Consider the following 11490-nt stretch of genomic DNA (forward strand, 5'->3'; position numbering starts at 1 on the left):
CAAGACTGCCTAAATTGGGATTCAGGCTGGGTTACCATCCACTCAGGACCTCAGTGTCCTCCTCTAGAAAAGGGGATCTGTAGCTCAGCTCTGTCCTGATTCATAACAGGATTAAATAGAGTCTTTAACAAGCTAAAACCAGCAGGTGTTTATCATGTGACTGATGCTTTTTGAAGTGCTCTCTTGCTTGAGTTCAGCCTAGTGCTTGGACACTGGATGGAAATCACCTGTTGTCCTTTCTGAGGCCTTTGCCTCCCTTCTCCTCACAGAGGAGAGAACTCTCTACCCTAGCTATCTCCCCTTCTCAGCCTACACCTCTCTGCCTGTACAACTCAGGTTGGCTTTCAATGTGAGCTTTGTACTGACTTTAAATTTTTTTGTCTTTCCTCCTCTGAGTTTGTGGGCCCTGAGGGCAGGGCCTGGGCTTACTGGATATGTTTCCTGTACTGTGGGGGATACTAGAATGCTTTCCTCAGGAGCTGCCAATTGGCCGGTTCAGTGGAAGTTTAGAGAGGCCTGTTCCTGCCCCTGGGAATGCAGTGCTCTATCCTGGGGTGGAGTAGAGACAGGGCTCAGCAGTGCCCCAGCCCCAGCTCTACTTTTCTGGCCAGGTGCTTCCAAGACACTGCACTTCCTAAAGGCTCCCTGGCTCTTCCCATCTCTTGCCAAATGTCCAGCTATTGCTACTGGAACCCTAGCTGGTTTGACTCACCTCAGTTTCCTCCTTCTAAGGTGGAGTCTATGTCTATGGGTTGGAGGTTGAACCCTGGAAACATTACTTCCCGTGTGAAGGGGAACCAGAAAACATTCTAGTATCCCCCACAGTATAGGAAACATGTCCAGATGGCCTGGAGGTCCATCCTCAGAAGGCCAGAGTGCCGCAGTCTGGCTGGGCACAAATCACGAGCCACTGAAGCAGGAACAAATTTTATTTTTTCTACTGCAAGAAAAAACCTCACACACGCTCCTGGGGAATCCTCCCGAAAAGCCACGAGGCTCCTCCAGGAACCCCCAGCCGGAAATATCTCCCCGGGAAAACCCTCCTCCTGCCCTTCGCCAACCAATGGGAACTCCCAGGGAATCCCCGTGAGAACTAAAAATAGCGCGAGAACTCAAAATTAGCGCTAGAACTCAAAAGTAGCGGCAGAGGCGGATATTAACGCCTTGCCTGTCAATCAATACTGTTGGCAAAATGCCAGGGGCCATACAGACTCGGCTGTGGCTCTCAGCATCTCCCCCCTTCTGTTTAAATAAACAACAAGTAATGTGGCTTAGGGACCGTGCCTGTTAGGTAGTCCAATTCAACATATGGTCCTTACCCGTCATCGGATGAACTGACCTCTAGGCGTCAGCCTCCTGTCTTAGGTTGGTACCACTGCAATCGGATCATACCCGTCACTGACTACCGGTCCAGCATACAGCCATACTTGTGGATAGGCCTTTGCACCAGTGGGGGGGGTGAGGTTCTTTGCCTCACCTCTGTTGGCCCCCAAACTTGTCCTTGGTGCCAATGGGGGGTGAGGTTCTTTGCCTCACCTCTGTTGGCCCCCAAATTTTAGACCATCACTAGTAGAAGGGAGGAGGATGAAAAATGCCATGACACCAAGCCAATTGAGGGCTCCTTTGAAAAATTGTACCACCGGTGACACCATCAGCAAAGATGCCAGCATTACCACAATTCGCTGCACCAACAGATAGTTCACAATGCATACAAGTGATACATAGTCCAGGCAAGTTCTGCAAGCAGTTCAAAGTAGAGGAATCTGTCAATATGTCCATTTCTTCCCAAAGTAAATCTACTCCTTGATTGAGCATTACTTGTTGAGTTATTATTCACTGATGCATCAGTTTATACAGTTTGTTGATAGCTACCGAAGAAGCTGTAGTTTGGTTTTATCTTTGTCTTCACCAGCACTGGGATGAAGATAGGAATTCTGGCAATGATGCTAGGAAAAAAATTATGTAACATTCCAACAGGCATTAAGAAAACAATTTTTTGAACAATTTACATTATCCTGAACAGAATTATTAAATATAATGAGAAGGAGAGGTGAAAGCAAACAAACAGATCTGTTAACCTCCTTATTTGTTCACATATAAAAACAATTTTCAACAGCTGTTTACCCAATCTAAATTAAACCATTAAAATCACGTGAATAAAAAAATTCGGATCCATTTATTCATGAGCGCTCCTCATATAAGATATATGGACATACACACATACAGACATACAACACAAAACAGAAGTGTGCGCACATAACATACAACATATAAGACAATAATAAAGGCCTTGTAGCTTTACCTAGGTTGAAATCTCCATTGCAATGTTTAAAAACTCCACAGTCAAAAAATAAAACACAGTCAAAAAACAAAACTGATCAGAAAAACATTAACCTAGGTTTGTATGAGCTCAAAAAATAAAATAGAACTTTATGATGTGGGAAAAATGCAATAATAAAATAGATATTGAAAAAAGGCACCGTGGTTAATCACTGTCGCAGATGTAAGAATAGCCAAGCTGGAGCTCTGGATATCAGCTGTTATGGATTTCAGTCAAATCATCTTCTTTTTCTGTAGAAATTGTTTTGGTTAACCTCTCTGGAATCCAAATCGGCTGCTGTTCTCCCTGTGGGAACACACAAACGGAACCCCGACTCCAGACAATAACTGGGTCGGGACCTTTCCATTGTCCTGTTAGAATATCTTTCCAAAGTACCTTAGGCTTATGTACATTTTTCGGATACATATGTCTTTCCGCAGCACTAAGTCCTGATGAATCCAAATTTAGAAAGTTTAGAGTAAAAAGGGTTATTTTAAGTTTATCTTTGGGGGATATATACCCCTTTCCAATTCCCTCTTTTTGCTTTAATAAGTACGTTTTAATAGTTTGATGAGCTCTTTCAACTATGCCTTGTCCCTGTGGATTGTATGGGATTCCTGTTATATGAGTAATACCAAAAGATGAGCAAAATTGTTTAAAAGAGTTAGAAGTGTAACCAGGACCATTATCAGTTTTTAACTGTTTAGGAACACCCACAGTGGCAAAATTTTGTAAGCAATGAGCTATAACATCTTTAGTTTTTTCTCCGGCATGAAGGGAGCCCATCAAAAATCCGGAAGAAGTATCAACTGTAACATGTAAATATTTTAATTTTCCAAATTCTGGCAAGTGTGTGACGTCCATCTGCCAAATATGGTTAGGTATCAGTCCTCTAGGATTGACTCCAAGATTAACTTGTGGTAAAAAGGTCACACAATTTTGGCATTGTTTTATTATATGCCTGGCTTGTTCCTTAGTTATTTTAAAACGCTTTTGTAAAGTATTAGCATTAACGTGAAACCTTTTATGAAAATTTGTAGCTTCTTCTACAGTAGAAAAAATATGTATATCATGTGTAGTTTTATCTGCTAAATCATTGCCCAAACTAAGGGCTCCAGGCAATCCTGTATGTGCCCTGATATGTCCTATAAAGAATGGATCTTTTCTATCCCAGATTAGACTTTGTATAGTGGAAAACAAAGAGAAAACAGTAGAGGAAGGGGAAATCCTACCAGCATCTTCAAGGGATATTATAGCATTAACTATATACTGACTATCAGAAAATAAATTAAATACAGAATCTTTAAACATCACAAAAGCTTGTAAAACTGCATTGAGCTCTACCTTTTGAGCTGATTGTTTGGGAACTAAAAATGTAAAAGTTTGATCAGGGGTAACTACTGCTGCTGTACCATTATTAGACCCATCAGTGAATATATTTGGAGCATTCACGATAGGTGTTTTTCTTGTCATTTTAGGAAAAACTACAGGATGCTTAGACCAAAAAGACAACAAAGGATTAGATGGTAAATGATTATCAAATGAAACATTTGATTTACACATGATTATTGCCCATGTATTTAACTCATTAGCTAACTCATCAATTTGCTCCATAGTATATGGAGTAATAATTTTATTGGGAGAAATTCCAAACACTCCCTTTGCTGCTTTTATTCCTTTCAGTATTAATTGTCCTACAGCCTCAGGATACCTAGTAAGAATAGTGTTAGGAGAGTAAGATAAATGTATCCACAATAATGGACCTTCTTGCCAAAATACTCCTGTAGGAATATTTTTTGTTGGTATTACAATGAATAATAAAGGCAAACTTATATCAATTCTGTCCAAATGCATATTTTCCATATATGTTTCAATAATTTTTAATGCCTTTCTTGCTTCAGGAGTTAATATGCGGGGTGAATTTGGATCTGATGGACCTTTTAGGATATCAAATAAAGGTCCCAACTCTCCTGTTGGTATGCCTAGATAAGGCCTTATCCAATTTATATCTCCCAACAACTTTTGAAAGTCATTAAGTGATTTGAGTTGATCTACTCGTATTTGAATTTTAGGTGGACGGACCATGGTTGAGGATAATAGAACTCCTAAATAATTAATTGGAAAATTTAATTGTACTTTATCTATTGCTATCTCTAGATTATAATTTTTTAACAAATTTGTAAGTGTGGCATAACATTCCAACAATGTGTTTTTATCTTTGTGTGCTAACAATACATCATCCATATAGTGAAATATTTGTAGTTCAGGATTTTGATTTCTAAGTGGCTGGATTGCTTTATTAACATAAATTTGACACATAGTTGGGCTGTTAGCCATCCCTTGAGGGAGCACTTTCCATTCATATCTCTGATCAGGACCTTCATGATTCAGTGCAGGGATAGTAAATGCAAAATGTGGACTATCCTCAGGATGAATTGGAATTGAAAAGAAACAATCTTTAATATCTATAGCTAAAACACACCAGGTTTTTGGTAAAGCAGACAATTGAGGAATCCCTGATTGAGCAGGTCCCATAATAACCATCTCATTATTAATGGCTCTTAAATCTTGTAATAATCTCCATTTACCAGATTTCTTTTTAATGACAAAAATGGGAGTATTATAGGGAGATACAGAAGGTTGTATATGTCCCTCTGCTAATTGTTGTTTGACCAGGTCATGGGCTGCTTGTATCTTTTCTTTAGTCAGGGGCCACTGAGAAACCCATACCGGTCTATCTGATTTCCAAGTGATTTTTATTGCCTCAGTGACCCCTTCTGAAAACCCAGTCCATGTCTATTTATTCTTTGATCTATTTGTATTGGTGCTGCTATACCTTGTTCTTGTTTTTCTAATCTTTTTCCTTTCCTAAAACCTTGTCTAGCCATAATAGTGGGTGCATTTTGATTGATATTATTTGTTAATGTCAAACCTAATTGATCTAAGACATCTCGTCCCCATAAATTTACGGGAAGATGATCCAATACATATGGCTGTATAGTTCCTTCACATCCTTCAGGATCCTTCCAATCTAAGACCATTGCACTTCTATGGGGATTAGTTGCCACTCCTAGGCCTCGAAGCGTTTGAGTGGCTTGTTGTAATGGCCAATGTTTTGGCCATTCTTGACGAGATATGATGCTAAGGTCTGCACCTGTATCCAGTAGCCCATTAAATTCATGTCCTTGAATATTTAGTTTTAGCATTGGGCGAGAATCTAAATTCAAAGACAGCATAGCCCAATCTACACCTGTGGAGCCTAAACCCCTGGAACCTCTTTCCATAGTAGTACTGGAAAATTTATCATGTAGGCTGGATATTATTAATAACTGTGCTATTCTATCTCCTGGTGAAATTACTGATATACCCTTTGGAGAACTAGCTATAATTTTTATTTCACCTTCATAATCGGGATCAATTACCCCGGGACTTATCATAAGTCCTTTTAGCGTAGAAGAACTACGTCCTAACAATAAGCCTACTGTTCCTTTGGGAAGAGGTCCTTTTACTCCTGTGGGAATGATTTGAACTCCCATCTCTGGAGTTAGTACTGCTCTGGCGGAGGCGCAGATGTCCAACCCTGCGCTCCCTCTGGTTCGTCTGATGAGAGATCGGATGGATAATGTGTCCTGGGTACTACCCTGATGGGGTTGCTGGGTTCCTCCATGGTTTTTCTGGGTTCCTCCAGTGCCCCGTACATTTGTGGTCGTGGGCCCCGGAGCATTGGGCCCCCCTGTCCGTTTTTTGGCAATGGAGCCTGATGCCTTTCTCCACGATATCGTGGGTAACCACCTGGTCCTTGTCCATTTTTTGATAATGGAGTACCCTCTATGGTGGTTTGAGAACGGCATTCATTAGCCCAGTGTCTCCCTCTACGGCATCGTGGGCAAATATCTGGTGTTCTATTCCTTTGATACCTAACTTTGTTATACCTTCCTCCTATGGGGCAACTCCTTTTAAAATGTCCTGTTTGTTCACAATTGTAGCATGTTTTTGGCCTGGCATCTAAAGCCTGTTGTACTGCTGCCAAGACTTGTCCTTGTTCATTAATGTCTCTACATAATTTAATATATGTGTTTAAATCTTCATGTTTCCATGGTCTAATGACCTCTCTGCAGCAACGATTTGCTTGGTCATAAGCCAGTTGTTTTATAAATGGCATTGCTTGTTCTGTGTCACCAAAAATTTTGGAGGCTGTTTGAATAAGCCTATCTACAAAGTCAGCGTAAGGTTCATTAGGTCTCTGTATTACCTTACATAGCTGACCTTGTAAATCTCCATGTCCTTGTAAAGTCTTCCATGCCCTAACTGCGTCTGCAGCAATCTGTGCATATACAGCAGGATCATATTGAATTTGTTGCCGCTGACCCTCATAAGGTCCTTTTCCTAGCAACATCTCTAGACTTCTTTGAGGGTAACCGGCTGCTGCATTTCGTCTAGCTGTCTCCCTGCAAAATTCCTCATTGGCAACCTTCCATAACAAATATTGTCCTCCATTTAGCACAGATCTACACATGCTAGCCCAATCTGCTGGAGTCATGTCCAAGTTAGTAATGGATTCGACCATGCTTACAGTGAAGGGTGCATGAGGACCATAGGTTGTTACAGCCTCCTTTAATTGCTTCACTGTTTTGAACTCTAACTCACGGTGAATTCGCTGCCCTCCTGCCTGCTCAAGTACAGGGCATGCTAATCTTTGAGGTCCTGTCTCAGGATCCCATCTATCAACTACGGGGGTTGAGGGGGTTGAGGGCCGCTCAGCTATCTCCATAGGTGGAGCTGTTGGCTGAATTACGCCCTCTGGTGATAGATCGGTGTTAGTAGCAGCCTCCTGTTGTTGCTTCCCCCCTGATAGCTGTTTCTCCTCTAAGCTTTCTTCCTTTAAATTTTCTTCCTCTGTCTGACTAGCTTGAGAGACCTTCTCTTTTGCTTGATCTAAATTGTCTTTCTCCATGGTTTGAACCTCTAACAATTTATTTAACACTCTTTCAGTTTGTTTTTTACTAATTTCTAATCTGTTACAAAGATAACGCAACCCAAAAAGATAACACAAAACAAGACCGAAACAGAATGAAACAAAAATGGAACAAAAAATCGTTGTATCAATTTTCCTATTTTCTGGACATGTGCATTTGTGGTCTATTTCTATCTCTTCCTCAGGGGCAAACAACTTCAAACCTTGAGCCAACCATTTTTCCCAGTCTGCCTGAGAAAATTCTAGGGATAGGCAGCTTGAAACAAAACCAAAACAAATCAAAGCAAGAACATATTGTTTTTTAAAATGGTCACCCATTCTCTTGCCTTCCCTTAGGGGTAAGCAATTTCACTTACCCCGAAGCTTCAGACGTTCCCCGTCCGGGCCGCCAAATGCCGCAGTCTGGCTGGGCACAAATCACGAGCCACTAAAGCAGGAACAAATTTTATTTTTTCTACTGCAAGAAAAAACCTCACACACGCTCCTGGGGAATCCTCCCGAAAAGCCACGAGGCTCCTCCAGGAACCCCCAGCCGGAAATATCTCCCCGGGAAAACCCTCCTCCTGCCCTTCACCAACCAATGGGAACTCCCGGGGAATCCCCGTGAGAACTAAAAATAGCGCGAGAACTCAAAATTAGCGCTAGAACTCAAAAGTAGCGGCAGAGGCGGATATTAACGCCTTGCCTGTCAATCAATACTGTTGGCAAAATGCCAGGGGCCATACAGACTCGGCTGTGGCTCTCAGCACCAGAGACTGCCTGATCCCCGTGCGGTAGGTGCCCATCCTCAGCTCCTCCTCATCTCTGGCAATGCCAACCCTCTTCCTCTCTCCTTTGGATGACATCTGCTCTGCAGGGACTATGAGCATAGAATTCAAAGTTGCCATAATTTCCTGTCCCTGAGGCCCCTGAGTCTTCTCTGAGTTTCCACATATAGCCCATTTTGTCATACCCCCTCTGAGTGCTTAATCACGAGTAGGACAATGACAGCCCATCTCCTGAAACCATGGGATCCTAGAATGTTGACTGTGGGGAGCTTCTGATCCCTGAACATGCTGGTGAGGGACCTTGGGGCCTGTCACATGCAACCTGTGATGTGTGCTGCATCAGTCCAGCACCTTGGTCAGCAGCCAGTGCCACTGAGCTGGGGCCATCTGCCAGGCCTGTGGGCAGGGAGGCCTGGTTCCCATGGATGTACGAGGAGGTTGAGGCTTGGATTGTATCTTGGAATTGTCCACATATAGTACCTCCATGGGCAACCTGGAGACCTTAGTAGAAGCTGGCCATAGGGAGCCATTAGGGCCCCCAACAAACCCCTTGACTCTCTTCTTCAGCTGAGGCAACTCACCAGGGAACAGGCTCTCTTCTGCTCTGCCCTGTATGCAGCCTACCCTCCCACTTGGAAGAGAGTCTGGCCAGCAGGGTGACTCCCTGTCTATTCCATGCCAAGGCTGGGGAAAGGCGTGCCACCTCTAGAGTGCTCACTATTGTCTCTGTGGCATGGACCAGCCCTCCCCACCTTTAGTCCCATGGGCCCAGTGTAAAAACACAGTGTTATAGCCTGGCCTTGGCCCCCAGGCTCCCAGACCAATGCTGAACCAGTGTGCTGTTTGTGTTCTAGGATTACCTCAGAGAACGTGGTTAAGCGGTTTGGTGTTTCAAGGGAGAAGCAAGATACCTTTGTGCTGGCCTCATGGCAGAAGTGAGTGAGACCTTGAAAGAGCTAGAAGGTGAGACTGTGAGGCCAACCTGAGTGGTCTGAGGTCTGAGGTGGACTTGTCCCAAGGGTAAAGCTGTGTATCAGGGTTTTGCAAACCTCAAACCTCCCAGCTGGGGAACAGAAAGGGGGCAGTACCATTCTGAACTGGTGGCCCTTCACTGTCCCCTACTTGACTGTTGATGTTGAGTATCTGAGTGCTCTAAGAAACAAAAACTACCTGCAAGCTCCCTTCTCCCCATTGAGCTTGGAATTAACCATGATGTGGACACCTGGAGTTGATAGCAAAGGAGGCTCTGGATGACCCTAGGCGAGCCTCCCCCTCCCAAGAACAGGGTTTCCTCAGGACCTCCAGCTGAGCCCTCCAATGTCCTCCAGGACCAGACATGTCCCCGAATTTAGCAGGCTGAGGTTGCATGTCTGCCACAATGGGCCAGAGTGGGGACAGGAGGAAGGGCGCTCCAGGGGAGCCTGAGCCTGGCTGTCTGCTGTGGGCAGCGCAGCAAGAGTCCAGAGAAAAGGTTGTTTCCACGCTGAGATTGTGCCTGTGACCACCACCATCCACGATGACAAGGGCATCAAGAAGAGCATCACTGTGTCCCAGGTTGAGGGAATCTGCCCCAACACCACCATGGAGGGCCTGGCCAAACTGAAGCCTGCTTTCAAGGATTGCGGCTCCACCACGGCTTGTGAGCATGAGCCAGAGCAGGTCCGGGACCAGGACTGAAACACAGCTATCACCAGTGACTGCCACCGCCTGGCTCTTCTGCTCTGGGATCCAAGAGCCAACCGGGTCCTCGGCAGGAGCCCATGGGAGGGCAGGTTCTCCTCTGCTCTGCCCTGATGCTCCTCACCTCCAATACTTCCTCCCTAGCAAACACTAGCAGTGGGGCAGCTGCTGTTCTGCTGGCCTGGAGGTCCAAGGCAGAAGAGTTGGGCCTCCCCATCCTTGGGGTCCTGAGGTCCTGTGCAGTGGTTGGGGTCTCACCTGATGTCATGGGCATTGGACCTGCATATGCCATCCCTGCAGCCTTGGAGAAAGCAGGTCAGGTGGCTCCTTCAGACCTTAGACCTGGGTTCCCTCAAGCCCTGCTTGAGGTACTACGAATGGTCCTCAGGGTGCTGCAGAGTGAAGGTGGGGCTAGAACTCCATACCCAAGGTCTTCCTAACCCATAGCTGTGACCCATTCACTTCTGAAATAACAGACACACTAAGCAATTGTGGGCCTGTATATGGGTAGAGGTCTGGGAATACCCGGATGCCTCCCCACCCAGGGGTCTCTGTCAGCTCAGGTCTGAACCTCGCCTTCAGGGCTGACAGTAAATGACATGGACATCTTTGAGATCAATGAGGCCATTGTAAGCCAGGGAGTCTTAGATTCACCATAGACTGGGCCCTGGGCACCCAGTGGGAGCCAGTGGACAAGCCATGCAGGGGAGGGGGCCAGCGTGGCCAGGCACTGCTCTGGCTCCTTCCAGGCTGTCTACTGTGTGGAGAAGCTAGGAATCCCCCCTGAGAAGATGAACCCTCTGGGAGGAGCGGTGGCCCTGGGCCTCACTGGGGCACAACAGGTCATCTCATGCTCAACGAGCTGAAGCACTGTGGAAAGAGGTGAGGCTGCTCCCCATGGGGTGTTGTGGAGTGTCATGGGGAATGCTGAGCTGGGGCTTCAAAGGGTGGGGGTTTGGGAGTTCAACATGCACTTTGAACTGGGCATATAGGGACATGATCCCTGATGTCCCTGAAGGTCAGCCTCAAAAGGGCCTTTGGCTTACAGAGGGCATCTGCCACTGAGTGTGTGCCTAGATGGGCAGTCAAGAGACAGATTTCCCACAGATCTGGTCTTCTGGTTTTGTATCCTCTGTTCAGGATGGCCTTGGTCAGGGGATTTGTTTGTTGGGCCTCTGCCCAGAGTGCCTGTGCCCAGCCACAGTAGTTCCCTTTTCCAGGGCATATGGAGTGGTGTCCATGTGCGTTGGCACTGGGATGGGAGCTGCTGCTGTCTTTGAATACCCTGGTAACTGAGTCCCTGGCTCAAGGCACTACCCAGACGGCCCTGTTCTGGCAGCCAGAGAGTAACTCTTGGGAAGCGAATCCACGTGAGAAATTAGGCACTGGTGGTGGTGATGGGGACAAATCAAGGCACTTCAACTAAGTTGGAAACTGTGTACATGGATGACACACTACAGGAGTGAGTGGGGTATTGGGCCATACCACCAGGCCCCCTCTAGCTGGGCCAGACAAAGTCAGTGTGAGTCATCAGGCCACAAGGCCCCCATGTAAATCCTAGGGAAGTGTGGCCTCATGAATGAGGGTACAATGGACATAATCAACATGTGTTATCTCATCTTGGTGGCTGTGGATTTTTCCAAGGGTGGTTGTTTTCCTTGTTGGACTTCTGTGCGCTCCATCTGAGTAGTGAGTCTGAACTGCCATAGCCTCCACATCGGTGTGGCCTATCCTTTGTGTTAGCTCTG

General features: G+C 45.4%; 1 protein-coding gene across 1 annotated transcript; it reads left to right on the forward strand.

Moving 5' to 3' along the window:
• Positions 1 to 741: 741 nt before the first annotated feature.
• On the forward strand, positions 742 to 10608 carry LOC113191776 (3-ketoacyl-CoA thiolase, peroxisomal-like). The gene is made up of 7 exons (XM_077795664.1): positions 742 to 806; positions 8045 to 8068; positions 8917 to 8997; positions 9511 to 9701; positions 9887 to 10057; positions 10325 to 10383; positions 10492 to 10608. Exons 1-7 carry the CDS (start codon positions 742 to 744, stop codon positions 10606 to 10608), a joined length of 708 nt encoding a protein of 235 aa, XP_077651790.1.
• Positions 10609 to 11490: the final 882 nt, after the last annotated feature.

This window comes from Urocitellus parryii, chromosome 3 (genome assembly GCF_045843805.1).
Source record: "Urocitellus parryii isolate mUroPar1 chromosome 3, mUroPar1.hap1, whole genome shotgun sequence".
NCBI lineage: Eukaryota > Metazoa > Chordata > Mammalia > Rodentia > Sciuridae > Urocitellus > Urocitellus parryii.

Excerpts from the sequence above, each read along its gene's own strand:
- LOC113191776 (XM_077795664.1), top strand. The coding sequence starts at position 742 with ATGTCTATGGGTTGGAGGTTGAACCCTGGAAACATTACTTCCCGTGTG. Across the intron at positions 8,998-9,510 it reads GTGCTGGCCTCATGGCAGAA|CGCAGCAAGAGTCCAGAGAA; the intron begins GTGAGTGAGACC and ends TGCTGTGGGCAG. Across the intron at positions 9,702-9,886 it reads TTGCGGCTCCACCACGGCTT|CAAACACTAGCAGTGGGGCA; the intron begins GTGAGCATGAGC and ends CTTCCTCCCTAG.